Here is a 21,640-nt window from a genome sequence, read left to right as displayed (position 1 = left end):
TTGTATTCTTTTATCCAGCCTCATATGTTGCATCAAATTTAAAGTCACAGAGATGTGGGTGGTGTGAGAATATACCTGTTAACATACAAAACAAGCCACTATACCGTTGCCTTCTCCTTATCATCAAAAATGACCAAACTTCTGTAGATCACCAATTTCAATTTGATCTCGCACATCAGTGAACAGTCACTTTGCTTCAACTAACATGAAACTTAGAACATGTTCTTAATTTTACTGATGCAGTTTAAACAATGTTTAACTTTGGTGCATATTTTATCTGGTTGCTTACACACGACAAAGTACTAACTGAGGGAAGCTGGACGTTCCCACCTTTTACAGCACTGGTAACTAGAGACCAATGATGATTTCAGGAACATGTTTCCAAGATTGAGCAAAACTTAAGATCTTGCCAACACAATGTCAATACGTGTAGGTAAAGCAGTTTTTAACTACAGGATAAGGACAGAAGCAAAATTATTCCAAAAATACCCAACGAACATTCGTTATTGCTTCATGCAATCATTTACATATATGATATGTAACATAAGTAAATAGAAATTTTGTTACTATTTAAAACTTACTCCAGGTTTTAGCCACAATGTTGTTATTACTGTGGAAATCCACAGATGTACCTTTGCGTATCAGCATACACACAGGCTTTTAAAGTAATTACTACTACCTATCATTTACCTCTCATGCAAAAATAGCAATGAAACACTATGGCAGAACCACACACGTCATGCAACATTCCCAGTATTAAGTGTGAATGAATGATATGTAATTCTCTTATAAATAATAACATCCAGTATCCACGAAACTGAGCTGGTTTATAATGTACAACAATGACATCTAAAGCAAATGAAGGCTCTCTCTAATATTGGTATGAAAAATTGAATTCATTAAAACATTATTTAGTACTGGGAATGTCACAAAATAGCAGGATGTTAGTAATGTGACTTACAGTATGGCTTACGTGGCTTTTTTCTCAGACAAGAGGCAACATATGATTCCAGCTCACGCAGGGTTGATGGTTTCAGGGTTTCAAAGTCAATTTCTATCTCATCAGGATTGGAATCACGCAAAGATGGCTCACGGGACTGGATAATATGAACGACTCTGCCCAATTTGTCACCTGCAATTCATAATACAAAAAGTGCAATTAGGAAACTGTCTTAGGCACTTCAAACATTATTAAATTACAATCAAGTGAATATTTACACAAAATGAGTAAATAATGTGATATTCGCCTAGAATTTAACAGCTATTCGTTTAACATTAATTTTATTATTTATTAGTTTCTAGAGTTTCTGTGTGTGAATTTAATATGTAATAGGCACAGTTCTCGTGTTTTCATTTGCGTCGGAAAGTAAACCGATTTTTGTGACATATTACAAGTTCCTAATCAGGGGCAAATTATTTAGTTTCACCTGAGAGCTTCAATAGTTATGTATTTGAATCTCTGCGTATTATTAGACACAGTTCCTGCGCAGCACGTGCTGATAGTCCGTTTATCTGCATAGTTTAGTTTTCCACAGTGCTTAGTACAGACAGGGACTGCGATAGTTGTGTGCAGATGCAAGCAGAGTTGGCGACACTTCGCTCTCAGCTTCAGGGTGTGATGGCTTCGGTTACACAGCTTGAGGCTGCAGTGGATCGGCACCACTGTTGTGGGCCGGCCGAGGGGATCCAACAGATGTCCAGCACGTCTGAGTCCTCCGATAGGTCCTCACCGGTGGTCAACCCAGTTACTGCTTGCGCCTGTGGTCGAATGGGAGGTCGCCCTGGTGCGAAGCAGGCATCGAAAGACTTCCCACGTGGCCGCACATAAGGCCTCCCCGGTTTGACTGACAAACAGGTTGCAGGTGCTGTCTGTGGCTCATTGGTCACCTGTCCTGTTTCAGAGGACACCTCTCAGCCTGCAAGATCTAGGCAATCACGGAGGGTGGGATTATTGATAGTTGGGAGCTCCAATGTTAGGCACGTTATGGAGCCCATTACTTGGCTAACAAGAAGGGAAAGAAAACCAATGTGCACTCTGTGTGCATACCGGGTGGAGTCATTCCAGACGTGGAAAGTGTCCTCCCGTATACCACGAAGAGCGCAGGGTGCAGCCAACTGCACGTGGTTGCTCACATCGATATAAATGATGTGTGTCACTTTGGATAAGAAGAGATTCTCTCTGGTTTCAAGTGGCTAACGGAAGTGGTAAAGGCTGCCATTCTTGCTTGCAAGATGAAAGCAGAGCTGACCATTTGCAGCACAGTCGACAGGACTGATTGCGGACCTCTGGTACAGAGCCGAGTGGAGGGTCTGAATCTGAGGCACAAACGGTTCTGCGACTGTGTAGGCTGCAGATTCCTTGACTTGCGCCAAAGTGTGGTTGGGTTTCGGGTTCCGCTGAATAGGTCAAGTGTCCACTATACGCAGGAGGTAGCTGCATGGGTAGCAGGGGCTGTGTGGCGTGGACTGGGCAGTTTTTTTAGGTTAGAGGGTCTCGGGAGAACACACGAAGGGCTTCAGTCACAAAGGGTGCAGGCCGAAAACAGGAAGAATGTAGATACAGCAACCACTGGTATAACAGTTGTAAATTGTCGTAAGCTGTGTTGGGAAAGAACCAGAGCTCCAAGTGCTAATAGAAAGCAATGATGCTCAAATCATGATAGGCACTGAAAGCTGGCTAAAGCCGGATATAAGCTCAGCTGAAATTTTTGCAAAGTACGTAACGGTGTTCCGAAAGGATAGGCTAAACACGGTTGGTGGTGGCGTGTTTGTTGCTGTTGGAAGTACTTTAACTTGTCGCAAAATTTGAAATAGATACTTCCTGTGAGTTAGTAAGGGCAGAGGTCATTGTCGGCAACCACAATAAAATAATAATAGGATCCTTTTACTTTTCAATTCAGATGATACAGTTGCTGAAAGGTTCAAAGAAAACTTGAGTTTGATTTCAAACACATACCCGATTCATATAATAATAGTTGGTGGCGACTTTAATTTACCCTCGATATGTTAGCGAAAATACATAATTAATTCCGGAGGAACGCATAAAATATGATCTGAAATTGTGCTAAATGCATTCTCTGAAAATTATTTCGAGCAGTTAGTCCATGAGTCCATGCGAATAGTAAACGGTTGTGAACACACACTTAACCTCTTAGCAACAAATAATCCTGAGTTAATAACGAGCATCAAAACTGATACAGGGATTAGTGAACACAGGGTTGTCGTAGCGAGACTGAATATTGTAATCCCCAAATGCTCCAAAAATAACCGGAATATATAACTATTCAAAAAAGCAGATAAAATTCACTTGAAGCCTTCCTGGTAGACAATCTTCACTCAATCCAAATTAATAATACAAGTGTAGACCAGATGTGGCTTGAATTCAAAGAAATAGTATCACTAGCAATTGAGAGACTTATACCAAATAAATTGACAAACAACGGAGCTGATCCTCCTTGGTACACAAAACGGGTTAGAACACTGTTGCAGAAACAATGAAGCAAACGTGCCAAATTTAAAGAGAGACAAAATCCCCAAGATTGGCTATCTTTTACAGAAGCTTGAAGTTTTGCGCGGACTTCAATGCAAGATGCTTATAACAGTTTCCACAACGAAACTTTGTTTTGAAAACTGGCAGAAAATCCCAAGAGATTCTGGTCGTATGTGAAGCATGTTAGAGGCAAGAAACAATCACTGCCTTCTCTGTGTGATAGCAATGAAGATACTATAGAAGACAGTGCTGCCAAAGCAGAGTTACTAAACACAGCCTTCCAAAATGCCTTCACAAAAGAAGATGAAGTAAATATTACAGAATTCGAGTCAAGAACAGCTGCCAACATGAGTAACGTAGAAGTTAATATCCTCCGATTAGGGAAGTAACTTAAACCACTTAATAAAAGCAAGTCTTCTGGTCCAGACTGTATACCAATTAGGTTCCTTTCGGAGTATGCAGATGCATTAGCTCCATACTTAACTATCATATACAACCGTTTGCTCGACGAAAGATCTGTACCCAAAGACTGGAAAGTTGCACAGGTCACGCCAATATTCAAGAAAGGTAGCACAAGTAATCCATAAAATTACAGGCCCATATTGTTAATGTCAATATGCAGCAGGATTTTGGGACATATATTGTGTTCAAAGATTATGAATTACCTTGAAGAAAACTGTCTATTGACACATAGTCAACATGGGTTTAGAAAACATCGTTCCTGTGAAGCACAACTAGCTCTTTATTCACATGAAGTGTTGAGTGCTATTGACAAGGCAGATCGATTCCGTACTTATGGATTCCTGGAAGGCTTTTGACACTGTACCACAAAAGCAGCTTTTAGTGAAATTGCGTGCTTATGGAATATCGTCTCAGTTATGTCACTGGATTTGTGATTTCCTATCAGAGAGGTCACAGTTCGTAGTAACTGATGGAAAGTCATCGTGTAAAACAGAAGTGATTTCTGGCGTTCCCCAAGGTAGTGTTATAGGCCCTTTGCTGTTCCTTATCTATATAAACAATTTGGGAGACAATCTGAGCAGCCGTCTTAGGTTGTTTGCAGATGACACTGTCATTTATTGACTAATAAAGTCATCAGAATATCAAAACAAACTGCAAAACGATTTACAAATGCTATCTCATGGGTGCGAAAATTGGGAACTCATCCTGAATAATAAAAGTGTGAGGTCATCCACATGAGTGCTAAAAGGATACACGATAAATCAGTCTAACCTAAAAGCCGCAAATTCAACTAAATACCTAGGTATTACAATTACGAACAACTTAAATTGGAAGGAATACACAGAAAATGTTGTGTGGAAGGCTAACCAAAGACTGTGTTTTATTGGCAGGACACTTAGAAAATGTAACAGATCTACTAAGGAGACTGCCTACACTACACCTGTCCATCCTCTTTTAGAATACTGCTGGGCAGATAGGACTGACTGAGTACATCAAAAAAGTTCAAAGAAGGGCAGCATGTTTTGTGTTATTGCAAAATATGGGAGAGAGTGTCACAAAAATGATACAGGATTTGGGCTGGACATCATTAAAAGAAAGGCGTTTTTCATTGTGACTGAATCTTCTCATGAAATTCCAATCACCAACTTTCTCCTCAGAATGTGAAAATATTTTGTTGACACCGACCTACCTAGGAAGAAATGATCAGCACGATAAAAGAAGGGAAATCAGAGCTCGTACGAAAAAATAGATGTTTCTTCTTTCCACGCGCTATACGACATTCGAATAATAGAGAATTGTGAAGGTGGTTCGAAGAACCCTCTGCCAGGCACTTAAATGTGATTTACAGAGGTATCCATGTAGATGTAGATGTATTGAAAAATATGACAAAAACCACAAAAAGTAAAAAAAAAAAAAAAAAAAAAAAATCAACTTTAACTTTTGGCAATATGCCAAATGTGGCATTTAACAGTCTTAAAATATGGCTCTACAGTGAGTAACAGTGAGAACTGATTTTCCTTACTCATTAAGAAAATAACTGATACTTAAACCAGGACTGCAAAATTATACCAAAGCTTGTGGGTAGTTACATGTGGGCTGGTCTTTCATAATACTTCTAAATAGGTTGTGGATGGAACCAATTAAGGTGGTTTAACAGCTTGTGATATCCCATGATGGCCAGTGTTTTCCAATGTCTAATGGAAAGAAACTTTCGTTCAGTCCTGGCAAGTAGCAGCATGTTACAGAATAACTTGACAAAACACGCAGCCAGCTGGCTGCCAGGTCTAGTGGGATTGGGGTGGTAAGTTGTGTGCCCTGTAGGAAGGAAAGTAGATTAAAGAGTGTAATGTCCCATCAATAGTGTAGTGCAGAGTTGGGGTTTCAAGGTGTTTAACTGAAATCAATAGTTCGTGAGCCTTCATCCAATGAAGTTACTTTTCAAGTATAGAAAGGCTCAAAGAATCAGGAAGCCCGTTTCTTCTTCTTCTTTTATTGGGGGGTTGGGGGCAAGATATTATAGGTGGAAGTTGCTAGGAGCCAGCTCAAGGCGATGTATTTTGTACGACTTGTTAGTGGTGTGCATATTGCTGTCCAGTAGTCAGATCTTGCAATCTTCCTGAAAGTAGTTTGATTGCTAACGGCCTGTAATTATTGCCCCTGTATCATTAGTCAAAGTGATGCTTATCACCCTTAATATAAAGCTGTCATCAACCCAAAGGTTGGTTTGAATTACACACAACTTTACTACACTTCATTCTACCCAGCCACTTAAAAGAAAAACTTAAGTTTAATGGGGTGTCCAAGTCACGGTGCAATTAGGCACTTTTCAGATTATCAATAATTGCCTGTGGTACAAGGAAGGATGAGTGACAAATAAAAATCCTAGGACTGACAGGAGACTGAACCTGAGAACTTTGGATTTGTAAACTGGCACTTAACCACTGGGCCAACAAGCCACATTGAGTCTGATTTTAATAGTGTAACTGTAAAGAGAATTAATTTGATTCTGTGAATTAACACTTCTGAGAAAATATGTGAAGCAGTACATCAAGTAATTTGTCACAAACGCTGCCACTTCTGGCCCTGGTAGCAAGTGGGACACAATGTGATACAACAAAAGCTTTGAAGAAGACAAAAGTTATATTTTCGGGTGTCTTGTCTTCATATATGAATTTATTGCCTTCAATTTTTTCAAATTTTTCTGTCTCCTGACATTTTTATTGTTCTTTCTTCATGGTGTCTTATTTAATACTTCAATGCAGTAAGTAAATAAATCAAATGCAGTTAAAGCTTATTACTTAGTAATAAAAATTATCAAAATTTATTAACCACTTAGACACTAATCATGCAATGTGAAAAATGAAAGATAAATGCAGCACTTATGGTCTGTTGACAAACTGAAGAGTGAACAGGCGCGCCCCTAACCTCTTGTAAAGACACAAGTGCAAACAAATGGGCTGTGCCACATTGTGAGCCACTTACAGCAAAACACTGACCCAACAATGTGTCATACCATGCACCAGATGCCACCGCCTACCACTCAGTCAGTGCCCAGACATATACCAAGACCACACACACTTTGGCACGTGGTGTAAATGTCTTGTGCAGCCATGAGACTAGAACAAACCCTTTTTTTCTTCTTCTTCTTTTGAGATAGTGTCAGCCTCCACTGTTAAGGTCACTGCTGCTCTGCCATCATCCAAACAGAACTTGCTACCAAGGGGGTCCAGTCAATGCCACCAAGTTGCATCGAGGCCCTACTAGGCACCAATCCACCAAGGCACTTGCCAGTACCAGTCGCCACCAGGCCGCAGCTCACTCCCTGCATGCTTGCACCTGTCACTTATCACAGCTGGGTGGGGGTTTAAAAGAGTCTTGCACTTAGCAGGCAGTGCCACATGTGCCTTGATGCAACTCAGCCACTGGCTAAGACTGTCTATGACACCAAGACTGCACCATGCCAAAACTGTGCTGAGCACAGAGCCAGTCCCCTACTACAACGCTTCACAGCCATGGGGTCCATTCATTGATGCCTGCCTCACTGGTTGAGGCCCACCTTCCAACTGTCAGATGAGCATTTGAGCTTCTAATAAATTAATAAAGTGATTCTACTATGTTCAAATGGCTCCTGTCTCACCCCAATTTACCATCTTCCACCAGAGCTCATCTACACTCTGTACCCCTCTGCATTAGTAGAACAACCTGTAGACTATTACACAAAGTTACAGTGACACTTGCACAACATGCAGACATATCTTGTAAGTGTTCATTTTCCACCAAATGCTTTGAAACTATACGGAACATACAAATCAGCAACTAATACGAGAAATTCACTTGAACAAAATTTATGTACATCACATGTACTCCACTGTTTGATGACAATCTGCTTCTTAGTGTTTTGGCACAGCAGTTGTAGAACCCAACCGGAAAAGGCCACTTCCTCCATCAAAGGAGCTGCTTGCTCTCCAGTTTATAGATGGACTATAGCTAACTGAGAACTGATATTTTAATCAGACAGAATGGGCATGTTATAAGCGAGACAGAACAGTTCAAGTTCCTAGGCGTACGGATAGATAGTAAGCTGTTGTGGAAAGCCCATGTTCAGGATCTTGTTCAGAAACTAAATGCCGCTTTATTTACCATTAGAACAGTATCTGAAATAAGTGACATTTCAACACGAAAAGTAGTCTACTTCGAATATTTTCATACGCTTATGTCATATGGTATTTTTTGGGGTAATTCTTCTGATTCAAAAAGGGTATTTTTGGCTCAAAAACGGGCTGTTCGAGCTATGTGTGGTGTACGTTCTAGAACCTCTTGTCAACCCCTATTCAATAGTCTGGGAATTCTGACATTGCCCTCACAGGATATATTTTCTTTAATGTCGTTTGCTGTTAGCAATATTAGCTTATTCCCAAGAGTTAGCAGCTTTCACTCAGTTAATACTAGGCAGAAATCAAATCTGCATGTGGAATGCACTTCCTTGACTCTTGTGCAGAAAGGAGTGCAGTATTCTGCTGCATCCATTTTCAATAAGCTACCACAAGAACTCAAAAATCTTAGCAGTAGCCCAAACTCTTAAGTCTATTCTGACGAGTAGCTCCTGGAAGAGCTAAAAAATTAAGCAAATTCCAGTGTTACATTCTTGATTTCTTTATTTAAACTAATGACGTGTCGCCTGAATATGTTTCTTATATTTCATTTTATCTGTTTCTACAATCGTGTTATTATTTCATGTATTGACTCCTTCCATGATCATGGAGACTTCTCCTTAATGTGGTCCCACGGAACAATAAATAAATAAATAAATAAATAATGGGAAATCACAAGAACTGGGGTGGCACGACACTGGTCAGGTGAGATTTATGGAGGCAACAGTTGAACTAGCAACAAATTATGCAAAATCTATGTTGGCGGCAGTACAACTGTTGCGCTGTCAGCTGCAAATGTCAAGTCTCCAAATTTTCGCAACAATGTTTTGCAATGTGCTGATTTTTCACCGTATGTCTCATTTTCAAAACTACCCATTTGGATACAGAGCTGAAGTAACACTGCAAGAGTGTGCACCTAATAACGAGCCTTTCAGAGATTTCAAAACCTTATATGTGACCCAGACATGAGGAAGCATAGCCATATAAAGTCCTTAAATAAGATGGGATCCATCGCATTCTTTTCAGGATGAGTAAAGTGACAAATGATCAGATTGTGTGAGGCCTTCTCATTCTACAGCCTTTCCACTTCTAGATACAAATTTTGAAGGTATCTCAGGAATCATCAAAGGTTCCTGTCCTAAATTTTATTTCAAGATTTCAATACTGTTGAACTGCTTTCTTCTCAGTTGTTATTTAAGTAAGGCTAAAAAAGAAATCTGCAGAACACTTTTCACAAGGGTAAGGTTGATGAGAGAATGTCAAAGATTTCAGTATGCAAAGCTGATAAATTTAGATGGTGAAGTAGGCGGCTGCAGTACTGTGATATATTACCTTCAGAGTTTGTGCCATTTCCATCTGCCTGTTACAGCTATTATTTTATCCACCCAAAAAATTCTACATAGCAATTTTGTTTTGCAATCTGTTCTCACAGAAATTAACAGTGCTCAATTTTTTGGTTTCTGCTAGGATTTTGCAGCATTAGCTAACAGAATAAGTTAATCCAGATAATCAACAATGGTTCTACAATCTACATACATAAACCATAAGCCACCACACAGTGTATGTTGGAGGGAACCTTAAGCCACTACTAATCACTGCCTTTCCTGTTCCACTCATGAATGGAGTGCGAGAAAACCAACTGTCTATCTGCCTCTGTATGCACCCTACCTTCTCTTATCCTGTCTTCACGGGCCTTATGCAAAATGTATGTTGGCAGTAGTACAATTGTTGTGCAGTCAGCTGCAAATGTCAAGTCTCTAAATTTTCTAAACAATGTTTCACAAAAATGTCGCGCTTCCTCCACAGATTCCAATTTGAGTACACAAAGCATCTCTCTAATACCTGTTGATCGCACCTACCAGTAACAAATCTAGCAGCACTCCTCTGAAATCCCTCGATGTATTCCTTTAAGTCGACCTGGTTGGGATCCCAAACAGTCAAGCAGCACTCAAGAATGGAACACACAAGTGTTCTATATGCAGTCTCCATTATAGACAAACTATAGTTTCCTAAAATTCTACCAATAAACTGAAGTTGACCATTTGCTTTCCCTACTACCAACCTCTAGAACCAATTCCATTTCATACCGCTTTGCGTCATTGTCTATATATATAATCGACATGATGCTAATACTTTAGCCAAACATTACAGGACTGTTTTTCCTACTTATCTCCATTAACTTACACTTATCTACATTAAGCTTCCATTCACCCTGGCCAATTCTGTATCCCACAGTCACCCACGATACTTTCCCCATATTTTATATCCATATCAGCAACCAGTATCAGACTGTTGCTCACTATCAGTCAAATCATTTATGTACACAGGGAACAAGAGCAGTCCTGTCATGTTTAACTCTGGTTGTCCTGACAATGATGATACCCTTGTATCTGCTGAACACATGCTGACAAAATACTGGGTTGTATTATATAATGAGTCTTAGATGACTCGTGTATCTAAGAAGCTATTCCATACACTTGGACCTTTGTTAACAGTCTACAGTATGACACCATGTAAAATGCTTTCCAGAAATCTAGTAATATAGAATGTGCCTGCTGCCCTCCATCCAAAATTCACAAAGTATTGTGTGAGAAAGGACATGCTGAGTTTCACATGAGCAATGCTTTCTAAATCTGTGCTGATTTGTGGACAGAAACTTTTCCCTCTCGTGAAAATTCATTATATTTGACATTAGAATATGTTCACCAATTCTGCAGCCGACTGTTGCTGAGGATATTGGTCTCCAATTTTGCAAGTCCATTCTTTTACCCTTCTTATACATAGAATCACCTGGACTGTTTTCCGTTCGTTTGGAACTTTGCACTGGGTGAGGAACTCTTGATAAGCAAAGGGGCCAATGCCATAGAGTCTCCCTGTATAACCAAACTGGGATTCCATACAAACTTGGTGACTCATTTGTTCTCAACAGTTTCAGCTGCTTCTCTGCACCAGGAATGCCTATTACTATGTCCTAAATACAGGACACTGTGTGAGGCAGTCAATTGATGGTATGTCTGTATAAACCTCCTGTGTGAATGATTTCTTAAAGAGGAAATTCACAATTTCAGCTTTCCTTTTGATATCACCACATCAAACTGGTTGACAAGTGAATGACTGCTTAGTGATTTTACACAGAACCAGAATTACCTCGAGTTCTCCTCAAGATCTTTTGCAAAGGTAAAACGGAGGAAACTGTATGCTTTGTGCACTGATTTTTGTAGACACAATGTTATTAAACCACTGTGGTTCTTTTCTGTCCTTAACACACTTAGTACATGGTTCTCCAGAGCATGATTTACAATCAATTTACACTTTGCCCATAATTTCTCAACACCCATTATATTGGAACTAAATGACATTTATTCACTATCTAAGTAAGGTGCTAACAACTGCTTATCTGCTATTTCCAGCATAAATACTGTCCTAGCCTTCTTGATGGGTCTATTAACTTAGTAACCATCATCATTATGATGACAAGATGATCATTAATCACTGTCTCTACACTGAAACTGTTGATAAGGTCATGCCTCTTTGTAGTTAAAAGGCCTAAAATATTTCCATTATGTGTGGGTTGTCAAACTAACTTCTCATGACTGACTGTCCATATAACTTGCAATGAATCCACAGACATGGCAGTCCATACTTGGGATGTCATAAAGTGGCTTCCAATTAATACTGCATGTTCATAGTTTTTCCAAGCTACTAAGTGTAGACTTACATTGAATGATTCTGCAACTTTTATGACGGTATTGGGTGCCCAGCAAAAACATCTCATTAGATCACTTTAACATTTTGTAAGTTTCCTTAGAAGTCTTACAAAGTTTGATCAAAACTTCATTTTGAAGAACTGCCAGTCAGTAATAAGCATTTTCACAAATTTTGAAGTACCTTGAAGATGGATGTATCAAAAGACTGAAACAGGTTATTTCTGAAGCTTTGACTACTCACCATACCTTAAACTTTCACTGTCTTAATTATTCCTACTGTATGTGTCAAGCAAGTGCCACTTCTAATTTCTTAAATCACTCTATTTATAATACAAGTTTTCCTCTTAAAAACTGTCACTGTGATGATTAAAATAAAAAACATATCTTATTTCAATACATTTATGATGCACATTGAAGAGATCTGAATTGCTGGTTATACCACAAGTAAAGTTGGTATATACAGTGATAGCCAACAAACACATTCTTCAATTTTGATCTGAGCACCCCCTACAAAATTTGCATACCAAACAGTTAATATTTATCACCAAACAATTCTCTTACTGCTTAGAATAATAATAATAATAATAATAATAATAATAATAATTATTATTATTATTATTATTATTATACATTAGTGTTATTATTATAAATTAAAAATCAATTTTTTAATGACTGAGTGGTATTATGTGAGACATCATTCATGGTGTGAAGTGATGAACAGTACACATAAAAAAGCAAGGAAAAATGAAAGTCAGGAAAGCAATATTGGTTAGTATTGTTGTGGGAGAACATAACCAGCTAAAAACACAAGCATAGATAAAATAGCATCGAAATTGCCTAGCCACACATTCTTAATCATGAATACATTTAAAAGTATTTGTAACAATCCTTAATTGAATAACAGACACACAGTTCATCAAGCTCCAGTATGGACAAAATAGTAAAATTAATTATTTCAATAGGAGCCCAATATGATGGAACTCGCTTCAAAGTGCTTAAATAAAATATGAAACTGTCTCAGAAAACTTAAATTACAAGGCGACAGATTGGGTGGCCAGCACTTACTTTCAGTCGGCCAACTTCCAGTACAGATGTCAAGACACATTGTAGTAGGCAAAAACCACTATTCATAGCTTTTGGAGATGTTAGTTTCTTCATTAGGAAGAAAAAAAAGGAACAAACAGTTATGAAAGCTAGAGAAAGTATTTTCTACTTCTCAATATAAGGATATTGCATCCTGAAAATAAGTACTGGCCAGTATACTTGCAATTTTACTAGATAAAATATGAAGTAATTACAAATTAAAATTATTCCTGAAGGAAAAACAAAATTGATTCATGTGGTGTATTGGTTAGTAACAAAAATAATTTTTTTTTTTTTTTATCATAAGATGTAGATTTACAACAATTTATGATTACGAGAGATAACACTAAGGCTTCTACGGCTAGCCAGATGAAGGTGACAACAATTCAATATTTAAACATAAAACATTTATACATAAACAGTAAGCAACTGCAGCTGGGCGTGGAGTTGTAGAACCTGAGGACTGATTTTCACTGACTAATCTAGTATTAATTATTGACAAAATGTATGCAAGTGTTTGAGAAGACAATCTACCGTATTTACTCAATTCTAAGCCGCACTTTTTCCAGTTTTTGTAATCCAAAAAACCGCCTGCGGCTTAGAATCGAGTGCAAAGTAAGTGGACGTTCTGAAAAATGGTGGTAGGTGCCACCATAACTAACTTCTGCCGTCCAATATATGTAGCGCTACACAGGCATGCTTTGCAGGCAGAAAGATAAATACTGGCGCCAAAACCTCTGCGTCAGTTAAAAAAACAGGTGGAAGACGAGCTTTTTTTCTCCGCCCCGAGTTTCGATTACTGCATTTTCATACATTATCCAATGAAGTAAATACAAATACCGTATTGTTCATTTTCAAATGTAGCAGCATTTCAATGTACTACGAAAATCCGACTGGCAAGACTGTTTGGGATGTTTTTCAATATGGCCAACTCTACGTTCTGAATTTTTTCCTACCTGTGAGAAGAGATGGTTGCTTATAGGAACTTTTATGAATTGTGAATCACATGCAGTATTCTCTTCACCATAAGAATAATACGAATATAAACATTTTGCCATGTATTCTTTCGTGTTTGCTGCTATCTCATTTAAATCCTGTCTGCCTAATAAATAACGAAACTAGAGTGAGACAACAGAAAATGCGGAAGAATATACAAATCATGTCATGTTTATATTCGTATTATTCTTATGCCTAATAGTGATACAGTCACAAATGAAGCACGGCAATTGCCTAGATTTTTAAATCTAAGATGACTAATTTTTGTGCAGAATGTAATGTACTAAAGAGACGTCTGCAAAGATTTTCAAACTGAGAACATTTTTCGCTAAACTCTCGTTCAGAACATCATCTATCATACGCATTCTATTATTTGGTTCTTGTTGATTATAATAAAAGAAAATGGCACTTATCGTATCAAAGAAAAATATGCAATCAAATCAAAGCAGACGAAGCACATAAAAAAGGAAGGGTACCCGTATAAATATGGACAGAGTGCCTGACGCATAGCAATGGCTACCTGGTAAAGCTTAACTGCTAAGCTTACGACTCGAACCAAACTACTGTAGCTGTATCGTCATTCATTCGACCTAAATTGTGTCTCATATTTGAATGGACAAACTTTGTTTCGATTTGGAGGTGCGGCTAAAACTTTTCTCTCCCCTTGAATTTCGAGTCTCAAATTTTAGGTGCGGCTTAGATTCGGGAAATTTTTTTTTCCTTGATTTCGAGTCTCATTTTTCGGGTGCGGCTTAGATTCGAGTAAATACGGTATGTAGTAAAAATTACTGCTAACTGGACTCTTCTGTCCTGTATCTGTTGCTGTCTATCCTTTGCTGCTGTCCTGTGTTCTACATCATATTTGATCTCTCTCTTACCCTCTGCATCGTTCCCTACATTTTCCTTCACACCTTTCTTGTATGTGCTTATTACCATCCCTGACCAATATGGTCACAATGGACTTTTGTAGCACCATCTGGCAGAGCTTGTAGCCACTTCGACTGCAGCACACATTACCCACCTACTTACTCTACTGCTGGATTCCAGTTCGACATTATTTTAATAGCTGACGACCTCATGTTGCCTCCAAATATATCCATCCTCCTTGCACACACTGTTCTGGTTATTTTATGTGATTGAACAAAGCTCTTTTGTCTCACATGCACAATTATCACTATCGCATTTTCATTTTGCACGCACTTAAATTGTTTTCCATTTTTGTCTACCCCCTCCCCCTTTCTAGTGTGTATTGCACAACGAAATTTGCCTGTGTCAGTTCATATCTCTAGCTATCTGTCACCCTCCCTCATTCCTACCTAAGCACCCCTAGTTACCTTACAGAAATTCCTTACTTCCAACTTGGCATGCACCCCCCTTCCTAGGTCCCTTCACAAGAACACAAACCTCTTGACAGAGGAGAAAACAGCCACCTACTATATTCAGAAAGGGGCAGATTGAATCATCTTTCCAGCATGCAAAGGTTCTAAGACTACTATAATGAACTGTAGTGATTGATGCCATCTCCCTCCATGCCCAAACTATCTCCAACTTTTACATATTTACCTCAGAAACCTAACAATCGTGGACGCCCTGCCGTAGCTGGTTACTATGCTCCTGCGGAAGGAATCGAAGCTCTTGTTGAACAGTAGCTCCAACTCAATGCTCACATCCCAGTTTCCCATATCAATGACAGTGACTTCTTCCTTCAGTATCTCTCAAGCATCCACAGCCCATTACAACCTGGATTACTCCTCATCACTGTTGATGTCACCTCCCTATACATCAACACCCCCATGTCCATGACCTTGCCACTGTTAAACACTGTGTGTCCCAAGATCATACCTACAACAGGCCCACCAATTCATTCATTATACACTTGATAAGTCCACCCTTGCACAAAACTACTACTCTGAGGAGAAGGTATACAAACAAACCCCCATCATGACAATGTGCACCTGTAGGGCATCCTCGTAAATGTTTATGGGGAACCTAGAAAAGGCCCGTTCAGGAGGCAGCTACGCGAGAACAAGTGTTCAATCTCGTTTGCCACAGGGGAAGTAATCACTCACATTAAACGGGGCAGGAAAATGAAAAATGCACTGTCTTCAGAGTAATGACCACTTGTTAGGTTCATTATAGACTTAAGACACAAGTGTATATACACAGTGCTTGAAGTGGGGAGTAATATTTTTTAAACCAATGAAAAGCAGCATGATGGTTAGGTTAGGAACTTCAAAGTAAAGGTCAGAAACATCAACACCAATTTACAACATATTATTGCAGGATGCCTATGTTTTTAATCTAAGTGATTGTGTCTTCAGATGCCGTGTGTGCTTCAAAACTCTGAATACAACGAAAAAATTCAGTTTGCAACGGCATTATAATACCCTAGATGTACACAGATGGGGTACACAAGATTCTTTCCCAGGGGGAGTGATGGCATCACGAAGGTCATCCAACCTCCATACTAACACCACAAAAACCGATCTATAACAATGCTAACCACACAGACAAACAGGAAATGGCAAAAGGAAAATATGATGTTTAGTATCTGCAGCTGAACAGATAGCACCTGAGAGACTTTAGGAATTAGAGAAACTGCCAATATCATTTAAGATATGGTAATGGTTGTTGCATAAAATTTATTGCACTGTTCTTTGGTGCTGCTTGAGTGAACAAACATTTTATGATATTACTAGTTGACAATTTACAATCACAAAGTTGACAATAGTCTCACTACCAAAAATCAATTAGCAGACTTGTTTCCAATGAAAGACACTATAACAGGGCAGATATTTGTACCTGTGTGCTAGACAGTGTTTACAGAATGGGTCTGCAATGGAAGAATGTCAGTTCTGTGGTTACAGACGGCACAATGGTTATCGCTGTGCCAAATTATCTGTTTCCTAGCATGGTTGGCCAAAATATTTGTTTCCTATTACAGGGTGTATATGTGGACAAAGAAACAAAAATTCCCAGTTTCTTCCAGGTTAAAAAATACACTTTCTCCTGGGTGAAAATACGCTTTTCCCATGTTGACGGCGTAGAACCTCCCGCCACTTTAAGATATGAATCCCACAAAGAAATGTGTTTTGGAAAGATCTTTGATGTCTGCATATATTCGTAATAAGAAAGTATATAGTAGAATTTCACTAAACACTCAACGACAGTTTCCAATGCATTGAAGTCAAGATCGTGATGCGCTTTTGTAAGCCAGTCACAGCTCATGCCATGTGATCTTAACAGTCTATGATAGCAGATATTCGTCACGTTTACATGGAATCCCAAAACAAGATTTCGTGAACTGATCTCCCAGACTGCCCCTGGATGGTCGTGTAAACATTTCAAAATCAATTCTGGAAATCTGCTTCTGGTTGCCAGTTTTCCAATTCCGCAATTGATTTCTGCTCCCATGTAAATGCAACTGGTTTTGAAATGTGCTTGGGCTGTCAAGTTTTGTCTTTTACACTAACTATTCACAACTCGTCTAATTGAAGAGAAATAGCGACTAAATCAGAAACTGTAACAGCTGTTTTCCACACGCCATAGTTAACTGTGCTAACAAATGCACTCCAGGCCTTAATGTATAAACAGGACAGCGAAAAACCATTTCTGAAATTCGATTTTCATCTTTCTGAAGATGTTGCATGCAAACGTAGTGATACAGTGCATAGGACACGTGATGTAGTCAGCCTATAGCAACATCACTGCTAAGTAGTGCAAAAACACAAATAGAAAAAGTTCATGGTTTAAATTAATGTACATAGTGTAGCTACAAGAAAAGCTAAGCTTTCACATATAACATTTGTCTTTTCTATGTGTGTTACACTTTGATACATCACACAAATGTGCCAGTAAAATTTAAAGTAATGATATAAATGTCTGGTCATCTGGGTTTGATATTCTTTAAGTATCTGGCCCTCAAAGTGTTAAGCTTTAAATGCAATTCAAATGCTTTGTGATTTAAGAAATTCAAAGCATGTTCGCACAAGTAACATAACTCATATTGCATATAATAAAATGTACTTTGAAAGTAACACTTTCCAAATGACCAACTGCAATATTCTCCCAGGACCATTACAATTCATATCAGCAGTTGTCAGAGATTGCCAGAAAACGCTGTTATGTGCCTGCACAGCTAAGATGATGTAGGTAGCCCGTATGTTTGTGCGTATATGGCATTAAGAGATCTTACATTATGTCATAAACGAAACTGGACATCAGAGGATACTCCAAGAACACAGGAATTTTGTAAATACTAAAATGCATAATTCAACATAAAGAGCACATCTGTATGTGCAGAGTCACAAGGAAGTAGCCCCAACGTGATATTAAACTTTTCAGTGTGGTTTTCGGGATGCAAATTTTCTTGGCATACCAGTACTGTATTATCTCATGTTTAGTTCTTTATTATGGCACAACACCATACGTCCCAAAAGATAACAACGTGCATTTGAAATTCCGCAAACAGCTGACACTAGACAACAGCGTTTCAAATGAATCTACTACCTCTGCGAAAAAGATTAATTAAAGTCAATTTTTTTAGCAAATCGACACAAAAATAACTTAATTGTTCTGCAAGGCAATTAATACCAGACTGCCAAAAACCTGAGAACAAAATAAAATCAGAAAAACTAACAACATATTTCAGCCTTCCATAAATATATAAATATTTTAATTCACTTCATAGCTCTGGCCACAGGAAATGTGTTTTGTTCATGAGAGCTGTAAACCCAGAGGGCCGGCCACTGTGGCCGAGTGGTTCTAGGCCTTCAGTCCGGAACCACGCTGCTGCTATGGTCGCAGGTTTGAATCCTGCCTCGGGTATGGATATGTGTGATGTCCTTAGGTTTAAGTAGTTCCAAGTCTAGGGGACTGATGACCTCAGATGTTAAGTCCTATAGTGCTTAGAGCCATTTGAACCATTTTGTAAACCAAGAGGAAACAGCAAAATCACTAAACATAAACACAGGTCACATGGAGACTACCCCTCATCCCACTACAACTCAGACTGCTCTGCGCATGCTCAAATCTGGCAGCTTGAGTGCGGCAGAAAAATGTTTCCTGGTAGCATCTGGCTGCTTGTTGCCACTGCCGATACAGCTAACAGTCGCACTTCAAGTAGCCAGAAGCTGGAGAAGGTACTGCTCATACGCGACTCAACTGCGCATGTGCACAAGCCCGCTGGTAACTGCTCAAACAAACCTAATGTTAACCGATGTGAAGTCATGCCCATCGGAAGCAGTTTGTTGTTATGAAATATTGCATAGTCTTCATCCTAAAGCCTTTGACACATTGCTGTTGCCAGACGCTTGTGTGTGCACTGTGTTTTGTTGGGGGATTTCCTTTGCAAGTTAAGTTTTATAATTTTTTTGGTTGTTTGTTTTATTGCTGCAGTAGTATATTGCAATAATGGGCTAAAGTAAAATTCTTTGTTAGAGTATCAGTTTTTACTGGTAAGAACTTCAAAACCCTAACTCAAAACTAAACAATGAAAAATTCCTGGAATTCCTAAAACTTTCCGTGTTTTTCTCCCGAATGAAGAAAATTCCACATTTTTCACAGATTTCCTGGAGCGTATACACACACCCTGTAGTACTTTAACAAGAAATGATATATTTGTTACTGGTCCACCACGAGTGTGATGAGTGTGGTGACCTGTGCAACCAAGTTCAACCAGTCATTCGTTCATTCATAGCCAGTAGGCCTTGAAAGCAGTTACAGCAACACGCCATATCACAGTAAACAGCGATGGATGAGTCATGGAAAAGTCCTTGAGAGATTTTTTCAGTTTAGTGTGAAATAGATATACAGGGTGTACATAAAGTCTGGGAACACTTTCAGTTATTTATTTCACAAGAACCAAACACTGTACAGATATCATACATATGTCATTTTGAAGAGAAACCCTGAAAGTAGTTGTTAAACATGGCAAGTTCAGGTGCGCAGCGAGCTTTCTGCATGTTGGAGTTCGTCAAAAACAAGTGTGCTACATCTGTTCGACTGATGTTTAGAACCAAGTACAGTAAGAAGCCACAACAAGGAAGACCATTTACCACTGGCGCAACAAATTCGTTACGACGGGTTGCTTGTGCCGGCAAAGAGAGGTGGACGTCCCAGTTTGAGTGAAGTGAATGAGGAGTGTGTATGAGAGACATTCATAAGGAGTTCAAAGAAATCCATGTGTCATGCATCCCATGAACTCAAAATGGCTCTAATGACAGTGTGGAAAGCCCTGCGACAGAAGCTGTGGGTACCTGAACACAGAACTGCCCCATTGATGGATCGGCCGTGCTACAGAAGGGGACAGCTGTTTCATGAAATGGCCTATCCAATCACCAGATCTCACTCCCTGTGACTCTTTTCTGTAGGGACACATTAAAGATCTGGTGTATGTACCACCTCTACCACGTGATGTAGCAGAGCTCCAGGAGAGAATATGGGAAGACATCGAAGATGTCATGCTGGGATAGGTATGATATAAGAACTCTATTACCATACTGACTTCTGCCAGGTCACTCATGTTCGCATATTGAATGTTTTTTATACAAACCCCTTTCAGACTTTCCCTTCAAAATGCAATATGTATGACATCTGTACAATGTTTAGTTCTTGTGCAATAAATAATTGAAAGTGTTCCCGGATTTTATGTAAACCCTTTATTTATTGACATGAGTGGTATTGCCTACTGCAGAATTAAACAATGAACAGCAGGTAGCACATTTTGCCTTCTTCTGTGACATTACACACCATATGAAAGATCCAAATTTAGCTCTGCAGTGTAAAAACAGGTTAATTTTGGAGATGTATAACTGTACTCAGGAATTTAAGACAAAATTCTCTTTGTGGAATAGACAGCCACTCATTTCTCCAAAGCTGTCATCCTCAACAATGAGACCATAGCAGAATTTTGAATAATATGAAAATACACAACCACCCCGCTTTTACGGTCCCAGAACTAATGCTTTCCCACGGCTTACGACGTTTTTTAATAGCTCCTGTCAAATCTCCTATGCCCACAATGTTAAATAGCACCTGATTTTTAATTAACATCTTTATAATTTTCCCATGACTTTCACTTTATGAAAAAATGTTCGTGGAGAAAAAACTGACGTAACTGAGTAAAGTGCACTAGCATAGCATTGGCCTTCAAATAGTGTTTACAAACACCAAGCAGTTAAATTTCTTGACACCATGGCACTCTTAATCAGAAGATCTGAATCGGTAAATGAGTAGAAGATGGAAAAATTCATGCCACATCGCCTGCCACTGCCAATCTCTACTTGGCATGGTGGCTGATGGGAGTAAATAGGTTTGTTTGAATAAACATATCATGACCGATCACAACCATTTTCAAACTGTCTCTACTGTGCATGCATAGCTTTGTGAATGTTGTGATCGTGATGACACCTTTGTTGAACCATATTTAGCGTGTTTTGTACCACTAGTTGGCACCTTCACTGACTTAGTGTTACTCAAATGTTTTTGGTTTAAACGCAGCATCAATTATGCAATTTTTGTGCTGCTTTACTCGTGTGCTTTTCTATATAATTAAGGAGACACAGTACTTGATAACCTCAAAGGGGCAACTACAGTGCAAGAGATGTAGAACAACACATATGCAAACACCACACAAAATACTTACGTAAATATTTGCACTTAACAACAACAAAAGATCCTGAAAAAGTGTGCTAAGCCCTGAAAAAATATGTCACTGGTGCAGTTTTTCATTATTTAAATAACAAATGAAA

At 38.9% G+C, this 21,640-nt stretch overlaps 1 protein-coding gene across 7 annotated transcripts in view; it reads right to left on the bottom strand.

Annotated features, from left to right (window-relative positions):
• The window catches only part of LOC126184696 (homeotic protein female sterile-like), a 263,983-nt gene that overhangs the window by 48,528 nt on the left and 193,815 nt on the right, over positions 1 to 21,640 (bottom strand). For 5 of the 7 annotated variants that reach the window (XM_049927201.1, XM_049927204.1, XM_049927203.1 and 2 more), the window contains exon 15: positions 962 to 1,132. In XM_049927201.1, coding sequence (XP_049783158.1) covers positions 962 to 1,132 — 171 coding nt within the window. The remainder of the gene's footprint in view (positions 1 to 961; positions 1,133 to 21,640) is intronic. The other 2 variants (XM_049927205.1, XM_049927208.1) reach the window with 1 other exon arrangement.

This window comes from Schistocerca cancellata, chromosome 4 (genome assembly GCF_023864275.1).
Source record: "Schistocerca cancellata isolate TAMUIC-IGC-003103 chromosome 4, iqSchCanc2.1, whole genome shotgun sequence".
NCBI classification, from domain to species: domain Eukaryota; kingdom Metazoa; phylum Arthropoda; class Insecta; order Orthoptera; family Acrididae; genus Schistocerca; species Schistocerca cancellata.
This window is presented reverse-complemented; position numbering and strand designations above follow the sequence as displayed.